The 18,770-nt window shown below is 35.1% G+C and overlaps 4 protein-coding genes across 4 annotated transcripts; 1 reads left to right on the top strand and 3 right to left on the bottom strand.

Moving 5' to 3' along the window:
- Nucleotides 1-966: 966 nt before the first annotated feature.
- SSE1 (shrunken seed protein (SSE1)) lies at nucleotides 967-4,280 on the bottom strand. Its single transcript, XM_007051900.3, has 9 exons — nucleotides 4,013-4,280; nucleotides 3,661-3,905; nucleotides 2,905-2,962; nucleotides 2,499-2,709; nucleotides 2,107-2,411; nucleotides 1,753-2,015; nucleotides 1,543-1,610; nucleotides 1,373-1,434; nucleotides 967-1,250 (listed from the first exon to the last, which is right to left on the bottom strand). Exons 2-9 carry the CDS (start codon nucleotides 3,727-3,729, stop codon nucleotides 1,189-1,191), a joined length of 1,098 nt encoding a protein of 365 aa, XP_007051962.3. The 5' UTR covers nucleotides 3,730-3,905; nucleotides 4,013-4,280; the 3' UTR covers nucleotides 967-1,188.
- A 933-nt stretch (nucleotides 4,281-5,213) lies between these two features.
- On the top strand, nucleotides 5,214-6,325 carry LOC18614238 (Ubiquitin related modifier 1). Its single transcript, XM_007051899.3, has 4 exons — nucleotides 5,214-5,335; nucleotides 5,698-5,773; nucleotides 5,882-5,964; nucleotides 6,073-6,325. The coding sequence occupies exons 1-4, from the start codon at nucleotides 5,313-5,315 to the stop codon at nucleotides 6,188-6,190; spliced, it is 300 nt and encodes a 99-aa protein (XP_007051961.3). The 5' UTR covers nucleotides 5,214-5,312; the 3' UTR covers nucleotides 6,191-6,325.
- A 547-nt stretch (nucleotides 6,326-6,872) lies between these two features.
- On the bottom strand, nucleotides 6,873-10,676 carry LOC18614237 (P-loop containing nucleoside triphosphate hydrolases superfamily protein). The gene is made up of 7 exons (XM_007051897.3): nucleotides 10,213-10,676; nucleotides 9,652-9,776; nucleotides 8,944-9,094; nucleotides 8,519-8,629; nucleotides 7,753-7,891; nucleotides 7,536-7,651; nucleotides 6,873-7,347 (listed from the first exon to the last, which is right to left on the bottom strand). Exons 1-7 carry the CDS (start codon nucleotides 10,471-10,473, stop codon nucleotides 7,171-7,173), a joined length of 1,080 nt encoding a protein of 359 aa, XP_007051959.3. The 5' UTR covers nucleotides 10,474-10,676; the 3' UTR covers nucleotides 6,873-7,170.
- Nucleotides 10,677-11,280: 604 nt separating this feature from the next.
- On the bottom strand, nucleotides 11,281-17,838 carry LOC18614236 (SPX domain-containing membrane protein At4g22990-like). Its single transcript, XM_018129990.2, has 11 exons — nucleotides 17,498-17,838; nucleotides 15,765-15,839; nucleotides 15,557-15,677; nucleotides 15,131-15,442; nucleotides 14,829-14,933; nucleotides 13,628-14,082; nucleotides 13,162-13,463; nucleotides 12,638-12,825; nucleotides 12,342-12,532; nucleotides 11,844-11,977; nucleotides 11,281-11,607 (listed from the first exon to the last, which is right to left on the bottom strand). Exons 2-11 carry the CDS (start codon nucleotides 15,815-15,817, stop codon nucleotides 11,369-11,371), a joined length of 2,100 nt encoding a protein of 699 aa, XP_017985479.1. The 5' UTR covers nucleotides 15,818-15,839; nucleotides 17,498-17,838; the 3' UTR covers nucleotides 11,281-11,368.
- Between the last annotated feature and the right edge of the window lie 932 nt (nucleotides 17,839-18,770).

Genomic DNA, 18,770 nt, shown 5'->3' with positions numbered 1-18,770 from the left:
TTTCGATTTATATCAATTATTTAAATTCAAATAATTTCATATTAATTTTTTTAATTTTTAAATTTTCTAATCAAATCAATTTGAACATGTTTACCAAATGAGATGACCATCGCAGCTTATAAGAGTGGTACGATTAGGCGGGGTCTAGCCTTGAAGATTAGTTTAATTAATTTTTACGGCATTTGAGGATTAAACAGCCACATCAATATCACAGGATTTCTGAAAACTCAAAAAGAATAAATATACTATTATCAACTAATTAATCGTACATTAAATATAAATTTTATATTTTAAATATTTATTTTCAATGAAACAGAAATTTGGAGTGAGTTTGTGAGTGGCGAAGAGAGTTTACTTAAAGATGTTGGCAATTGATATCCCAATACATCATCCACAATTATTTGCAATAATCATATAACATACATAACTAAAATGTATATCATCAATGACGTAAATTCAACGTAATCTCATGTTCATATATAATAATGATTGTACAAACTTAGACTATGATCATAATTATACAAAGCAAATTCTCTATAGATTACTATATAATATCACTTTCATACATATACTTAAACTTTATGGATCAACAAGATTTTTCTTTTTTTATATTTAAGGGTAAAAAAAACAAATTCAGATCTATAAATATAATAAAACTCTCTATTTATTGTTAATTAATTCTAAGTTAGATAGCTGTTCTAAAAAATAATATTATATTAAAATAAACATTATCCTCGTTCATTTGATTTATGCTGCCATAGACCTATTCCATAATCCTTCTAAGTGAGAGTTATTATTAAAGTAGTGATAGACCTATATCTGTTAAATTAAAGATATTATAAAATTTATTATCAATTAATTTTAAATTAAATATTCATTTTAATAATCAAAGAAGGTCAGAGTCCGCTGATTAATATTTGAGCCCAGCACAGCCTGAGCTCGAGGCCCGTATACAGATACATGCCCTTTCCATGCAAAAAACAAGTTGAGCCCATTTCTAACACAGATGGAAAGTATAAGAAAACTGAATGTCGAATGTCGATGATACTTGTATCTAGAACTTGGTTAAAGAATACAACAGCAACAACATGCATCTGGTGGTTGGGAGGATCTTCACCAAAAGATTGTAACCAAGAAAAAAAGGAACAAAATGACTGCCTTGAAGCATGGTTTCTAGCAGCTTCACTCTTATGATCCCGACATGTATGTATACCTTGTCTGAGCTCCGATTACGAGCTCAACAATTTTTGCTGGCCAAAAGATATAAAGAAAAAATATTAGTTTCTAGCTATATTAGTTTGATCAATAATTTTACATGGAATGATTTCAATATATTCAGATTTTTAAAGGGGAAAGAATCTGTCCAATGCACCTGCTAGAGTCCCAATTAAAGGAACAGTCTCCAGTAGCATTTCAGTGCCTTCAAGTTTTTGCCTGTAGACCAAGCATATGCTAGTTTGTTAAATTCCTTAGCAGTGGGAAGGTATCGACAAAAGAACAGCGGGAATTAGGTAGTAACTTTTGTGAATGTTTATCGATTACCTGGTGTACTTGCTAAAGAAGGGTTCTCTCATTAGGTAAAGTGCCCATAACAGTTTCCGTCTTTTCACCTGCATCAAACGCTTGATATCAGCACAGCTCTAGTTAACTTTATTAAGCAAGGTCAATGAATGCTTCAAAAAATAAATCTGCAGATATCATGCCAAAGGTTGATGAGGCAGATGAAATGCAAAAATTTATGATGACTCTAACCTCATCCTTTTCAGAAGCAGAAAACTGTTGATCTCTTCCACCTTTCCCTGATTTCACAACATGCGATAGAAAGCCAATTCCAATAAAGTCCACACCCAGAGAAAGAAACCAAGGAATCCATGACCTAACTCCATATCTTCTAATGAACAAAACATATATAAGTGGTCTTGTAATAAAAAGGACCTCCCCCAGAAGAAATAAAGCTCCATTAACATCCTTCTCTGACAAAATCATGGAGAGCGTAGGCCTTTTAATCATTGGAGCTGTAAGAGGAAAAATTGCAATAAATTAACAGATTTCCCATCATTTCATTGAAATTAGTACCCAATCATGAAAGTTTTAAGAAATAATCACTTGGAGGCTCCATAATTGCATGCTGTTGTTGAATTCTTTGCATCCATACAGGGTCAGAAATCATCCTAGCACTCTCTCCAAATCTGCTCAAAGCAGACAATGCCCTTCCTTCAAGATTCCAAGGGTTTTGCCCATGATTATTTTGTAACAAACCAGGTCCATGATGGCCTCCATGCTTCAGGAAACCCCCAATTCTCTGTTGTGAACTTGTATCGTCAGAATCTTTTTGAACATTTGGTATCTCTCCTCCATGCAGAAGCATTTTATATCCACTGTTCCGGAACAAAGCTAATCTAACCATCACCCTAATGTACATCGAATGCCAAGTTATTAGGCAAAGACATAATGCCAGTATATTAGCAAGAAAAGCATAGATGACGAATGTTTCTTACTTGGTAGCTTCTGTAACAGCAATAAAATTCCATTTCTTATCACCATAGTACTGCTCTGCAACAACTTCAACCAAAGTTTCCAAGTCCTTTAAAGCAGATATGCACAACCCATAAGGGAATGAAGGGTCAGCAGAGCCAGTGTACCTCCCATTAGGGGCTGTATCGATTATATGCTCATTGATAGCAGTGATTATTCCCAAAATTGCAGTTACTGCATAAGGTTACCAAATTGTTTAATGGGGAAAAACTGTCAGCAGTCAATGAAAAAGACAGTATAGCTCAAAAGAGGGGAATTTGATATACAAGGAGAAGAGAGGGGAGGGAGGGGGGCAGCAACCAACTAGATGACTCTTATCAATTTCTAAGCTATCAAGAAGTAGCCAATGTTACCAAAATTTCACAAAACCTGCTTCTGGCCCTATCTCTGAAGTGGAGAACCGTTCAGGAAGAAACCACGTCAATCCCTGGACAGCAGTTTTAAATAACAGCATAAGATAGGAATTCTCAAATTTCTAAACACATTCAAAAGTCATTCACAAAATCTTGCCTACATTTCCAAGCTCACTCGTTGAATACAAAACCAAATAATCCAAATAATGATGGATCATATATACAAGGAACGTTGGAGATATACCAACCCACAAAGGTAACAAATATGGAATTCTACCGGCTAACGAAGGCTCCAAAATTGCAGATAATCATTACTCTTCCTAATCCAACACCTTTCATTTTGCGTTTCCAATTGAATGATTTTTGTGATCAAATATCTCATTTTTTCTTTTTTCCATTTCAATTTACATTGCAAATACAATATCTTCTATTTTTCACTTCATTCTTTGCAAGGGAAAGATGGAAGAGGCAGTAACCAGAATCTAGACCAGCATAACTGAAACCTAGAAAGTCAACTACTTCGAGTTTAAACTATCAAACAAGAAATAAACTTTTGAGAAAGACAGATTATAGCGCTAATATTTGAAGCACAAGCATAACAATAAATTTAATGCACATTAACATTCAAACCAATCGTTCTCCAAGATTATAAGTGTTCTTGATCAAGATTCAAGAATCGTCTAATAGCTATCAAAATACACTTCCGGAATTAAAAAAAAAAAAAAAGACTTTATGTAATTATATGGCAAGGTAGGAAATAATAAAGGCTTACGTTGGCAAGAGACTCCAAGGAGTGCACGTAGTCTCTGTTCCTCCTAACCCATGTCTTATAAGCCTCCATTGATTACAAACTTTATAAAAAAAACCAAGAACAAAGAATTCAAACCCTAGCTGCTTAGTCACTACCAAGCCAGTTCATGCTCAACTTGGGCAAATTTGGAATTTTGGGACCGACCCAGACTGGCAAATACCAAATCAATGAACCCCTGTTTTGCAATTTAACCGAATTCTTCGATTCTGTAGAGGAAAATGGAAGAACGTTTACGAGAAGCTCGGAGGTGGAAGGGTATCTCGAAAAAGTGAATCAGGGAGGGTGAGGGCTATGAGGTGTGCCTCTTTCTTACCTACTAAAATTGGGATTCTAATCCTCAACCGTTGATTGGTATGATGTTAGATCACTGGTTTCGATCTGTCCGTTTCGACGAACCAAGTGATGTGAAGATGAACGAATTTTAGCGGCGGAGATAGTGCTTTTGAGGTGATGACAGCAGGGAATCGTAAAGCTAAAAACAGAAACTCAGAAAGACAGAACCAGGGACAGGATACCGGTTTTGTGCACCCCAATGGCAATGCGTTATTGACCATGCAAAATCATCAATCCCGTCAATGTCCTCCTCATCCTGTCCAAATAAATACAACTAGTGCTAACAAAATCAAGCTAACATCATCATATGATTAAGTGGATGTAAGAAAGCAACAAGTGTTTCAAAGTACTTTGTTAATCTTTGTAAAAAAAAAACAAAAGTACTTTGTTAATGTCATTGTTTAAACTTTACTATCCTATAAGTCCTGATAAAAAAAATTGACTACTTAAATTGAAAATATTTTAAATATATAAATATAATAAAAAAAATTTCGATTATCATCAATCAATTTTAAATTAAATATTCGTATACAAGAGTAATGTTACTACCTCCATTCATTAACCTTTTCAAGAATTATTTTATGATTCATATTACATGATAAATTTGTAATTTAAAAATATTTAAATAACAATAAAAATAAATTCACATTTGATGACAAGCATATCTCTTCACTTATTATCAATTGATTTTTCGATTTTGATATTATATCGTGGACATAATCGTAAGAAACTAATAACTAATTGAGAAAGGATATTTATTTTTATTTATTTGGTAGCACCTATGTGTTTTGTACTTGCTTTGATTTTATTGTTGTTTGAAAGTCAAAGCATATAAAGTATAGAGAAGGGATATTTTCAAAGAAAATATCTACATGTTTATGGTGGATATGAATCTTCTCACAACCAATGCAGTATTCTAATTTTTTAAAAGTTACCTGAATGTTGAGTTCCACGTGATAAATTATTTACAATTTAAAAAAAAAAGTATTTTGATGAAGAAATTGTTGAATTTTCTTTTTGGTAAAATGACAAATTGTTCAATTGTACCTTTTTAAGAGAAAGTTCTTCGTAATCCACGAAAAAGAGGGCCCATAAAAAGGGCCGAAATATGTTCCTATTTACTACTAGGCCCAAAATATTCAGGCCCAAAGAATGCGAAAGTTTCAGTGTTCGAAAACGACGTCGTGCAAACTGATTCTTCCTTGAATACAATTATACCAAGGGCCATGCCGCAAAATCCCGAGTAAGGGTTTTTGAGTTTCTGCGGAAATTTGTTCAGAATGCAATTGACTCTTGAGTTTGGGTAAGTTTTCTACTTCCTTTCTTGTCTTTAATCGAAACTGATTATCAGTTTTGGGATTGATCGAAACTGCGTAAAGATTGGTAATCTCATTGAATCTTCTGTGCTTATTTAGGCTTTGATTTTGCTTTTTTTTACCAAAAAAGTTTTCTGCTTCTGCTACAGTTAAATCTTTGTTTTTGCTACAATTAAAAAAAAAGGTATCAAAATATAAGAACAATCTTGGGATTGGTTCAAAATTCCATCTTTTGCCCCTCATCTGTATTGCAGTTTTATGTAATGAAGTTCTTTCTTGAGGATATTACCAAAACTGTTCTGCTTGTTCTTGCTTTTAATGTCTTTCTGTTATTCATTGTTTGAGGCAGTGGAGGTTTAGAACTGTTATGTGAATCTGTTAAAGTTCATAATGTGAATGTTGATCTCCCAAAAGGAGCAGATAAGGTAAGCCTCTTCCTCTTCTAAACTTAAGATGTTGTAAACAGGTTATTAGATGAGTTTTTATTATGTAAGCTGACTTAGAGTATTGTTTTTGTTTTTGGGCTTTCGCAGTTAACCATGAGATATTTACTGTCTTGGGTTCGTACCGATTTGATCAAGGAGAGACCTGAAATGTTCATGAAAGGGGAGTCTGTGTAAGTTTCTAAGGATCTTAGTACTCTTTCTTAATGAAGCAACAAATTCAATTAGGACTTAACTTTAATAGCAATCTGCTAAACTGGTTGAGGGATTGGTTTGTGCAGGAGACCAGGTGTTCTTGTGCTAGTAAATGATTGTGACTGGGAGTTGACTGGTCAGCTTGACACAACCTTGGAAGAGAAGGATGTGGTAGTTTTTATTTCAACATTGCATGGTGGATAGTATCTAGATGATTGTTACTATATCTTATAAACAATCGCGATGAAGAGGATATCAGAGTTTGGCATAGTTGTAATGCCTCTGAACTGCATCGTTCAAGATATTATATGAAAGTGCAATGATATTTTTGGTGTTTAAGTCTCATGTTCTTTTATTTTTATGCAATGGACTAATTTCTGCTAGTTAATATATGTTTCTTCTAGCTACTTGTAGTTTTCTTTGTATGTTATTCTTCCCTTCTCTATTAAAAAAAAAAAACAAAATAAGGTGCCTTGGATTATAGTATTAAAACAAAATATGACCTTCATGGATGGTACCTTGCCCAAAATAAAGTGCTCTCACTCCCTGAAAAGTTCTGATTTCTGATAGTTGGATTTAATTTTTGTAAATGTTTAAGCAAAGGGTAAAAAGAAAACTTAATTTTGTGAATATTACAGTACCCACTACTATTACACCGGGAAATTTGTCTTCTTTTTCTATCCATGGTTGATCTTTCTTCTGCACTGATGGCCCGCAAGGGAGCCAAGCCAACAAGAACAAGCTTTCCTGCATAGTGTTCCGTCTCACTAGTCACTTCCCAAGGAAACGAACTCATTTACAGCAGATAAAGTTTAGAAAACCCTGTATCCAATCTATTATTTGTAGGCATATCAAATTTGTTTCCGACTGACATACCATGGGGGAATGGACAACAGGAATTTATTATGATAAACAAAAATCGTCCATGGTCAAGCATAGTGGTGCCATTCTTAAAATAATAATAAAAAAAGAATGCCCTCACAAGGTTAAAATGAAGATTACAGGGTCTGCCAAAAATGAAAAAAGTATCGTAAAGAATTTTTCTAAAATAAATAATGCTATGCAACATTATCCAGCAACAAAATAGACTGCTAAATTCCCTTTGGGTCGAGTGAGAGATGATGCCACACATGGCTGACCGAATAGCCAAGAGGAAAAGGGCCATATGAAGTCATGGACAGCAATCAGACCTTCTGTTTTCCTTTTCGGAGTTTCTCAAGTTCTGCTTCAGCATCTGACAATTGTTGCTTTAAAGTGGATACTCTTTGCTCTAGTTCTTCTACTGTTTCTATAGTGCGAGAAGGTTGATACGGTGAAAGAAAATGACGTGAAAATGCTTTCAGAGCTTCAACCCCAGTAACCTGTTATAGCCATACAAGGATGATCAAGAGCCTCGACTATTGAATGAAAATGCTTGGCAATATATGTCTAGATACAAAATTCAGATTTGGCAATCAGTTTCATGCTCAAGGATTCTATTCTTGAAATGCAGAAATGATTCTTAGAGAAACAAGAGGCAAGGGAAAAAACAATAATGACAATCAGTCACCTCTTCTGGCAGCAGTGGCAGCTTAGTGATGTGAAAGTCATCATATAACATGTAAAACTGATCAAGGTACTTTTGTTGCATCCGCATTCTTGCTTTCAGTAACTTGGATTCAACATCTTAAATTACAACACAGGCCAATTGATGGTAAGCTTTTTCTTTAAGCAACAATTCTTTGGGGGAGAAAGAAAAATGATAGATATAGTGGAAGTAAGCATACCTTCTTCATCAAAAATTACTTGGTTAATGATAATATTGTGTGTATCTATCTCAAACTTGGTGAGTTCCTGTACCAGTCTCTCTGTTTCATACAGAGAGAGGAACTCTGGAATGCAAACGCAGACAAAGGTTGTCAAGTCCTGCCAAAAGGAAAGTGCATCATACAAAAAGCATGGGCAGCTCGAGAAACTTCAATCGGAATGGAACAAAAGCCAGATGGTAAAAGTTTCAGTAAGTTGCATAAGACTTCCAACTTGAAATCGAAAAGTAAAAAAATGCCTCCAACACACTTCACAAGTTTTAGTGCTTTAACAATTGTAAATTTAGAGGTATATCTGTCACTTCCTCTATATCATGAAGAGTGAAAACTAAGCAGGAGATTGAATCAAGTGAATCTCCACACATAGCAGCAGCTTTTTTCCTTCCTTCTCTCCATTTTCAAAAGAAAGAATATCATCACGTTAGATTAACTTATCATGAATAACAAAGCCTTGAATTTGTGGCATATCATGGAAGGCCAAACTTACTCTGCTAAAGGAAAGACTCTACTTCACTAGTCAAAAAGCATGGCAACCATTATATTATTTATAAAAGCTCTTAATATGCTAAAATAAAAAATCCAAGCTTAGTGCAAGTACAGCCTCTGATGGCTACCAAGCAGATTGTTGTCAAATATGCAGTTCAATTTCATATATTAACCAATGAAGAAGGAAAACTAAAAACAATATGTTTGGAAAAAAAAAAAATTTGAGAATGGTATAACTTACTGGGTCTTTGAACTGCTTATTAACTTGTTCAATCACATCCTTCATGCCTTCAAGCCTCCCCAAAATTGCATCCTCCCCAAATTCATCATCAACCCCAAAGAGACGTGTCATCTGCAATGATGAGTTTCAAACTCTATGATTTATATATAAGGAAAACCAATTAGGAAATAATAACAATTGATAAATCCTGTGAGCGGACATTTGAGCTATAACCTTTAAAATGGTATTGAAGACAAACTTATGAGACATTATTGCAAGAATTGATCACTTGAAATAAGACATTCAAGAAAGAATAGTAGTTTTAATGGAAATAACAAAAAGGTTAAAACAAAATTTTACTAACAACAGGCCCATTGTTGACAAAATTCTTGAAGACTGGATTAGCAATTTCTGGTGATAAGACATACTAAAACATAAAGTCATACCTGACTCAACAAACCACCGAATTTGCTTTTCAATGACATCATTTTTGCAAGTCCCTTCTCTAAGGTAGCTGGAAATTGTAAAAGTCGAAGTGTATGGCCGGTTGGGGCAGTGTCAAATACAATGCAAGAATAATCCATTGTTTGCACCAATCTGCAAGAATGCATTACATTCAGACAACAACAGATCAATGGGAGCTGAGAAAACACAAGTAAAAGGTGGCGAAGAGCATGCAAGAAATAGTTTAGAGAGAAGCTATCCATCATAATTTATCTTAAACATTTCAAAAACTAAGGATATTTTTCAAATATCCTAGCATTATCAACCATTGAAAAGTGTGAAACAAAATAGAACAAAACATGAACATGCACACTGAAAGCTAAGTCTTCGATTTAATCATTATAGTAGACCCTCGGCCATAGTATGTGAATTAAAACTTTCGAAAGTAAAATCTAGAAATGCCCACAATCAGCACAGCTGAACAGTAATCTTTCTTAATCCATGCCCTGTTTTAAGGCTTTTGGTTGAAAATCATAAAGATACTAATAGAGAAAGTTAAAAGCTTTCAATAAAACATAGTAACTCTTAACTTATTCCAATATATATACATATATATATATATATAAACTGCAAAGAAGCAATAGCCACTTAACGCATCCAGATGATTCATCCTAATCGAAGTATCAAAGAAAAAAGAACAGTATTCTTACTTAAGCATCTCTGCAAAGCTCATTGCCTCATCAATTCCTGGAATTGCATTTGCCAAATCAGAAAATAAACTATCCATTCCATCAGGCCCACCCACATCTTCATTTTCGACAGTAGGATCCACCTCCTATTATGCATCAAATGTAGAAAGGAGTTGAATAAAATTTTGAGAAATGAAACAATCACCACACATCATCTTGTAAAAGTTCTAACAAAGAACTAATCCTTAATGCAGAAACTACGCAATAAACGGGGATGGATCCATTACTAAATTACAATGAAATCATATTCACATAATTGTTCCTCCTTTCAGATGGAAACAAGTTGAAAATAGAGAATTTAGGGACTGGGCATTTGCAACTTCATGAAAGAATATCAAATTATCCACAAATCAACAATCAAAAAACAAAACATGACTGAGCATTGCCTAATTTATTCCAAAAAGACCCAAAATTACAACCAAAACACCCCATGCAAATCTCACAAGACAACCATAAGCCAAATCCCTCAATACCCAGAAACGAAAATCAAATACAAAGGCTAGAAAATATCAAAAAGGGTACCATGGCATATAAATTGCTGAAGCCATTAACCAAAGTAGGAGTCTTTGTGAACCTTTGTTGAAAGGCATCGCTGAGATTATGAGCAGGATCCGTGGATATAATCAAGACAGAGGGTCGGACCCGAGACAAGAGGATCGAAAGAATCGAGCTACAAGTGGTCTTACCCACCCCTCCTTTGCCACCAACAAAAACCCACTTCAGGCTCTCTTGGTCCAGTATGTTCTGAACAGTTGCCTCTGGTAAATCCAGATTGTCTGCCATCTTTTCAACAAAACCTTTTCTTCCTCTATTGCGTCACCGAGGAATGGAATTGGACGAACCCAGAAAATTTGTCAGGATTTCTATTCTAGAAAAAAACTGGGGAGCTGAATCTAATTCGCGTTTAGATAAACGTACGAATTGAACTCATGAAGTAAAGTCACACCAGGTTTTGTCCTAGGGGCGTAAGACGTGCGCATTCCAGAGTTTTATTTATTACACTATCAATATATATTTTATCCTAAAATTTTGCTCCTTTAAATAAATAAATAAATATATATATATATATATGTAGTATATTAAAAGAAACCCTGTACTTCGGGTGTTCCAATATTCAAATTATTGAATTAAATTATATGTTATATTAGGCTTTTTTAAATAAACATACAATTATTTTGGTATTCCAATATTCATCAACAGTCCTTTGGAACAATCCTCTTGAGTAACAGTGCTATTCCTCCTATTCCCTGTCGATGTTTAGTTCAGTACCAAGTCTTCTTTTATTTTGCCTTCTGCATTTTGTTGGAGGAAACCTCATATTGTTTACTCAAAGCTTATTTATCCAACAAAACCACACTTCGGGACGTAGAGGAGGAGTTTATGCTGCTCGTGTTAGGCAGCAGCTCAATATCTATAAGATCTAAATCTTGTGTAAATCTTAGGCTATGACAGTTTTTCATATTGTTTGTGCTATATCAGGTGATCAACTGCTTCGGGTGATGCAGATAAGCTGGAAAGATGGGAATCAATAATAACGGCCACTGATCGCTTTGAATGTTTTGCATCAGCAATGATTAGAAGCTCGAGAAATTGTATCTAATTATACTTGGTAATTGATTAGAGCATGAGTTTATCTGTGGAACTGCTACTTCACAAAATTTTTGCTTACAAGAGGGTGTTAGTAAAGAGAGTTGTAGGTGAAGCAGGTGGCAATAATAGAGGAGATACAGATGAATAGTGAAGGAACTAAGGTAGTGTTCAAGAGCCTACTCACGCCCAAGTAGCCAGATAGTGTTATTGTACCATCTGCAATTACTCGGGCAAGGGTTCCGGCTTCTGTTGAAAGCAGCCCTCCATTGTAAGTTCCACGAGAAAGCCTTGATGACATGACCCGGGAGAGGAGCGACAAGTTCACACCTGGATTGATCATTGAAGGGAATCCAAGAATTACAGTTAGGAAGCAAAAACTACAGCCTTAATAGTAAACACTAGTACTATGTGTTACAGTTTGGCCTTCTAATATAGAATGCCATGTCAAATTTTCTATAGCAGGATTTAAAAGGTTTCAAATGTCAGCAGAAAGAACAAGCAGTCATCCTTGCCTACATAGATAGTGCAATGTTTTGTTCACACAAAGTAACCACAGAAAGTACCTTCAAGGACTTCAGCAGATACAAAAGTGATTAGTGCAGAGCCGACATACTGAGGCACAGAGTAAGGGATGCCGATATGGAAGCTTAGGAGTATGCCAATCAAAACCATGATTTCAGATGCGAGCAGAACTTGCCTGCAATCAGGTTAAATAAGATGCATGTCATCTGGGAATAGATGTGAACAAATCAGTGGCAGAAAATATCCTAATATAATCACTCACTACACTATGCATTAGAGAATAACTTGATTATAAGAGGCTCAGAGCTTACTGGATCAGTCTATCAGCTGAACCGATTATGCTCTTGCTCTTGTTACTTGAAATTGACAGAAATAGAAATATCTTGGACAATATATTTTCCTTTTGACCATTATGCTCCGATTAAGCCTGATGACAACTTTGGAATACTGTTTCTAAATGTAACTGAAACTAAGACCATTTGAAAAACTGTTGCACCTAAAGCTGGAATTATCATGCTTGTTTTCATCTGTGAACTCACCTTTCTTCAAACATGTTGCTGATGTAGGTTCCAACAACAATGTTTACTGGAAGTACTGTTAGCCCAAGACATGCAAGAAAGATCGCCACACTGCTGGTTGACCATATAAAGTAATATGCAGTGATGACACTTGCTTCAGCAAGCAATATCTCCATTGCATATTTAAGCATAAAATAAACAAATAGTTGAACCTGATAAACAATAGAACAATTTCAGTAAGAAGGACCATTTCAAAGTCAGCTCAGAGAATTGAAGTTGATGAAAGATAAATTGAGAATGAAGAATCAACTTTATACCTTTACAGATGGTGTGAGTAACCGGTATGCCGAGACAATTGAAGTGACAGGTTTGGGAGCTTTCTCACAAGAATCTTCCTCGCCATCATCATATTCTTCGTCTTCATTTTGACCTTGTTGCTTGGCTTCCATGTTCAAAAGCAGTGGCTGCGTGTAACCATTCTCTACAGCGTAATTCACTGATGATCCTAAAACAGACAAAGTTTCCTTGAATAAATTTTGGAATGATATTGTATTATTGTTCAATGATGGACTTGCAAATATAAGAGACAATGTGGAGTTTTTATGAAATAGCAAATCTTGGAACCAGAAATGCCTACTTAGTCATACAAAAAGATCTGAGAGAATGAAAGAGCCAGAGTCCAAGTGGACATCATTTTGTTCCCTAATGTTTCTCACAACTACAAATTGACCACTAGGGATGCAGAAAATATCAATACTTTCATACGGTATAAAATGAATTAGAAAAATTAAGACAAGAACAGTAAATGCAAAATGTATGAGATTCAATCTTGTTGACCAACCAGAATGAGCTTCCTGTGGCAAGATATTCTCCTTGATCTTCTGAGGAGGCTCTCTAAAGCAAATCCACAGCCACAGTAAATAGAAAAGCCAGGAAAGAGCCATAACCCAACCGGGTAAAGTGTCCTCATTAAATGTGAGTTTGTAAACCTTAAAATCAGTTTGAAACAAGCAGGCGAGAGCTGGACCACATGCCATTCCAAGAGCACTTGCACTAACAAAACCTGCAGATGCCTGCATCCGCAGTTTATGTGGCACACAATCACTGATATAACGCCTGTTTACAGCTCTTGCAGAACCTAACCTGGAAATATCAGCAGCATTAACTTTTCCATTAAGAAAGTAATATTAGTGAAGACGAATCATTTTAAAAGAACAAGAGGAATGTGGTACTACTATCAAAATGAGCTTCTTTCCTGATAGGCCTCCGATATATTATTAAACCAGAGAAATGATTAGACAACTTACCCACAAAATAGTCGACCAACCAGAAGAACTGCTATTGAATTAAGATCATAAGCCAGAGCATACAAGGTGTTTCCAATGAGAAGCACAACGCTGCTAAAAATAAGTGGCCTCAAGTATGATCTATTCGACCATGCACTAAAATAAACTGAAGAGAACACTTGTGCAACAGCCATTGACCCGATCACAACACCACAAACAGTTGCTGCAGCTCCAAGGCTAAGGGAGTAGTCATCTGCTGTTGGGACAATGATATATGTGTTGACCATATATAGAAACGTGTTTACCAAATTCAAGAGAAGTGACATGAAATGATATCTCTCCTCCGCAACATCTTCTTCAGATGGAGTTGGTAAATCATCTTGCATAATAAATGCATGCTTCCCCAAAAACTCGAGAAAGTTTGTTGAATTTGATAATCTGTTTACTGCTGCTTTTATAGAATGAACCACGGGATCCTGCAAGTTTTAAGGTCTTCACTTTTACTTATCAGTTGATGCGCACAAACCAGCATGCAGAAATACTATGTGAAACAATAGAAAATTTGCTATAATAATACACTGCTTAGACGAAGTTGACATTATATGCCATAAGAAACTCATGTCTAGCACCAAAGTTAAACAACTTTACACCCAACTAGGCCCTGGAATTTCAATTACGTCATTTCTGAATAAGGGTCATTAAATGATCAAAGAGAGATAATTTTTTCTAGTTTCCAGTCAGATACGTAATCTAAGACAAGTTAAGTGGAAGTCTTTTCTTTCTAATTTAGCTTCTAGTTCCAAAATCCACAGTTCTGTTTAAGAAGTTATGGAGAAGCATTTGACTGTTGAGTCTCTATCACTGAAAAGAATATATCATCAAGTTGCTGAATGAAGTACTATCAGCTCATGAATGGCCCTGATGCAATTAAATTTTTAATAGAGTTGAAATATTGATCTGGTTTATATTTCTTAGCATTGATCAAATATAAAATCAAGTAATTCATGATCCGTTTAAGTACATATGCAGCTGCAGCCATTCTAAAATATCAGTTAAAAATTACATGCTTCATTTATATGTAGATTGTTTGCCAAGAAAATGGAGATTCTTATGTGGTGATGCATTGTGAGCTTCTATATACTTCACCACTTTACAAGTTGAATATTAGAAGAGAGTAATGAACACTGCATAGATAGTGAAAGGAAAGGATCCGAGGAAAAACCGGATGGGATAAAGCAGGCTGATCATATATTGATACGTAGTTCCCTTGATGGTCTTGCAGGTCTGCGAGATTGCGAGATATGGCCCCAACAACAGCCCCAATACCCTGCATGTTCAACTAGTAGCTGATAAAGCTTTGATTCACATGAAGAGACTATAGAAGCTGATTCATGCTTGTATAGTTATCTGCGTGTCATGTGCCAAAGAAAAGAAAATGCAACTAAGAAATTCCTATAAAAATATATTAAAATCTTAATAAAATAGGAACAAAGAGAAGATTGATGTTAAAACCGGATGCATTACCACATGTTTAAACACTTGTCGCAGCTGAGAATAAGGATGATTTGCTCGGGTTTTGACATAGTAATTGGTGAATCTGTAGCCAAAGCGCTTATCAAACTTCTTCAAAATCTTTCGCAAGCCAGTAGCATTCATCTCAACAAAAAAGAGAAGCCTTAAAAGATCATGTCCTACTCTTCTGTATGCTTCTTGTAACTCTGATATTTTTGCTCCATCTGTCTGCTGCAAAATTTCGTCATGCTGTTCTCTAAGATCAGATAATCTGCTCGCTAGTTGCCCTTGTTGTTCCAGCAGAAACAATACAATCTTTTCAATCTAAAAATTGCCAAGACAAGCAGAAAGAAAATGGTGTTTATACTCTAAAATAACAGCAACAGATCTGTCTTGGAATTAGTTATGTGAATGAGATTCATCTATTGCTAAGTTTACCTGGCTGTCTAGCATTCTTGAGAAGTCCTTGAGAACATAGCGGTGATCTTGGGCTCCAACCTCCAGTTGTTGAGCGTATCGGTTGACTTTTTTCTTCAAGAACTTATAGTTAATATAATACCTGAAAATAAACACATTTCAGGCATACTTGAAGGAATCACCAAAACCAACTCAAATAGCAGTCAGAATACATAAACTATACATATACCCTTGCCATTCTTGAATTTGTGATTCTTTCAACTTCTTCCCGAAGGCCACCATCTTCCACGCAAAGGCCAATTCACTGCTACAAAGAAAAGCAGAAACTATGATCTGAGAATCTATTCTTAACTACTATATAAGTTTCTCGGAGCAATGAAGCTTCAAAATCTTGTCAAGGTAAGTAACACATTCGAATAATTCAAGAATTTTCCAGTTTAGTGGAAATTAAGATTGGAAAGATATGGACTTTCTTTATATATTCAGATCCTTTAAACCCCAGAAAGATATCAAATAGGAAAAAAACAATATTCCGGAATATTAAAAGGGGGACAGTTTGGACCTTTAAACAGAAACCTAGAAACAAAAAGGCCTTAAAGATCGTAGGAAGATCAGCAAAACACAACTAGAACCTTATTCGGTCTGAAAATGTTTGTTATTTGCGTGGGGTATAAGCAGATGACAGTTAGCCAAACATGGTAGCAAAGAGTTTTGAGTCCTAGGAAAAGAAAGAACAAGAAAAAGATTCATTGGACTAGACGAAAGCAGCTCTTGCAAAAGGTTCGTCCATGGGAATCAGAATCCAAAACCGAAAGAAATAACAAACACAAAATTTTGGGGAATTCGGAAGAAAAAGAAATCCATGGCCGACCGAAATGAATGATCAAATCTACAAGAGACAGAGGCGTGAAGTTGAGAAGTGTCATGGGAATCGCGCGAAATTTGTAAATGTAGTTTGGCTTTTAGTTAGGAGGAGCAAAAGCAATTTACTATAACGAGTTCGTAGGAAAGTACGTGGCAGCTAAAACGCTTTTACACGTGTATAACGCACCGCGACTCCAGGGATCCTGCGTTTTTCGTTATTTAAAGGCGGCGGTGTTTCATCTTTTAAAGTTGAAAATCAATAGACATCCATGGGCTAAGCGATGGTACATTCTAGCCAGGCCTCATTTGACATGGGCTTGGAAACTTAGTGAAGACCAGCCCATATAGCTAGAGTTTTTGCTATTAATTTAAAACAATGAAAATATTTTGACATAACATTTGAAAAAAATTTAAAATTATTTTAAAAAATTTAAATAAGTTATTATGATTAACGATTGATTAATTATTATTAATTAAAATATTATTTATTATTTTATGTTCATATGATGATAGCATAGAGGGTAAAAAATATCATATATGATAATATTATCACATCACATTAGTATGTTATATTATCATCTATTATAATATATCAATATATCAAGTTAACATCACTTAATATAAATTAATATTTTAATTAATAATAATTAATTAATAATTAATTATAAAAATTTACTTGATTTAAAATAAAATAAAATATAAAGATATATGAGCGTAATAATAAAAATATAAACACTTATTTAATTTTTTTTACATAATTTAAGAATTTTTTAAAATAGTATACAGAATATTATATCAATAATATTTTCATAAAATGATGAGAACTCAAGTTGGGTTTGAAAATCTTAGCCAAAACTCAACTGAAGTGATTAACTTTTTTAGGATTTGGCAATTAGCAATTAGCATTTGGCAAACCCAGCATGTTAGGATGCATACCCTTTGTCTTTGCACCTTAATTTTTATATTAATCAAACACTAATTAAAGGTCTGTATAATCTTACATGCACGTACGTAGGTGAAAAAGTATACATACACATGTACGTATTCAGGTGAAAAAGAAGAAGGTACAAGCAAAAGTGCTACGAGCAGCCGACTTACAGTTTCTGCGAGCTTGTGGTGAGAAGCCAGCTGATCAAGAACTGCAAAGTTTTCCCTGTTTCTGTGAAGTTAGAACCTGGAGATCATTGAGAAGCAGAAAAATTGGAGGTGGCATCTGGCAATGGTAGAAGAAAATGGGGTTTAATGCATGGGGTCGAGTCGCCAAGCAATGTCAAAACCCCATTTTCATATATAGTGCAGCAGCCTCAACATGAACAGGAACGAGGGATGTTTTTCAGCTTTGATTACCAATCACGAGACAAAACACGTGTCGTTCGCGAACTGCCTGACTCCTTAGAATATTGAAAGGTCACCATTCAACCTTCTTTTTTACGACTAAATTATGACAATAGTACTGATCGTTGGGACTGAAATGAAGAGAAAATCTTACTTTTAAGGCCGTGGCTGTTGGTGCTTGTTTGTCATAAATTAGGATCAAAAGTTAAATCTAGAAAGCCGGATTAGCCGTGGATTCCATGGTATAAAGTTAAAAAAATGTTGTGCCTAACCACTAAAAGTTAAAAAGATATTACCACCATGCTACTTTGGAGAAAGGCACACAGACACATGGATGGACGACCACAGACATATATTCTAACAACAATAATGTGCACAAAAATCTGGCTTTTGTTTTTCTTTTCAAACTTTGACACATACAAGCAAGGAAATGATGTTCATGAACGTTAAATTACGATGGAAAATGGGGCAGGAGTGAGAGATATGAAGTAAGTAAATGACTAACCCTCCTTTCCTATGTATCAGTTTGGAGGAATCGCGTGCGTTTCTTAATTTGCTAAGGACAAAGAAATATAAATGTAGCGGTCGTTTTAATTAAAGTTTCAGAGATGACAAAAACCTTATTCTTGTATGTGGTTCAGTAATAATATATGTTGAATATTCCATTTTGAACCCTATTCGTTTGGGGAGAATTCAGTCTGGTTCCCCTTTTTTCTGCAATTTCCCCCTTGAATATTCTCTCGTGCTGATTCGGATATAGAAAAATAAGAAGTGGGATATTGAATATGTGGTATAGTCTGTCGAAATCTGCAAGTGGGAGAAACAGAAATCTAACATCCACTTCTTCGTTCCCGATGTTTCAAGGGATGGGAAACTAGAATTAACAAACCCTTTTTATGCTCAAAAGCGACTGTGAACTCCATTGGAAGAGCATAGTTCAGAGAAGTGAAGAAATGAACTACGAGGCCAAGATTCCTGTGCTTAATGATCATGGGATTAACTCATAAAATTGGATAACCTGTGGTGCTTAATTCTT

The sequence above is a fragment of the Theobroma cacao genome, chromosome 1, assembly GCF_053813885.1.
Source record: "Theobroma cacao isolate CCN51 chromosome 1, ASM5381388v1, whole genome shotgun sequence".
NCBI classification, from domain to species: Eukaryota; Viridiplantae; Streptophyta; class Magnoliopsida; order Malvales; family Malvaceae; genus Theobroma; species Theobroma cacao.
The sequence above is the reverse complement of the archived record's forward strand: the minus strand, read 5'-3'. Positions and strand labels throughout refer to the sequence as shown.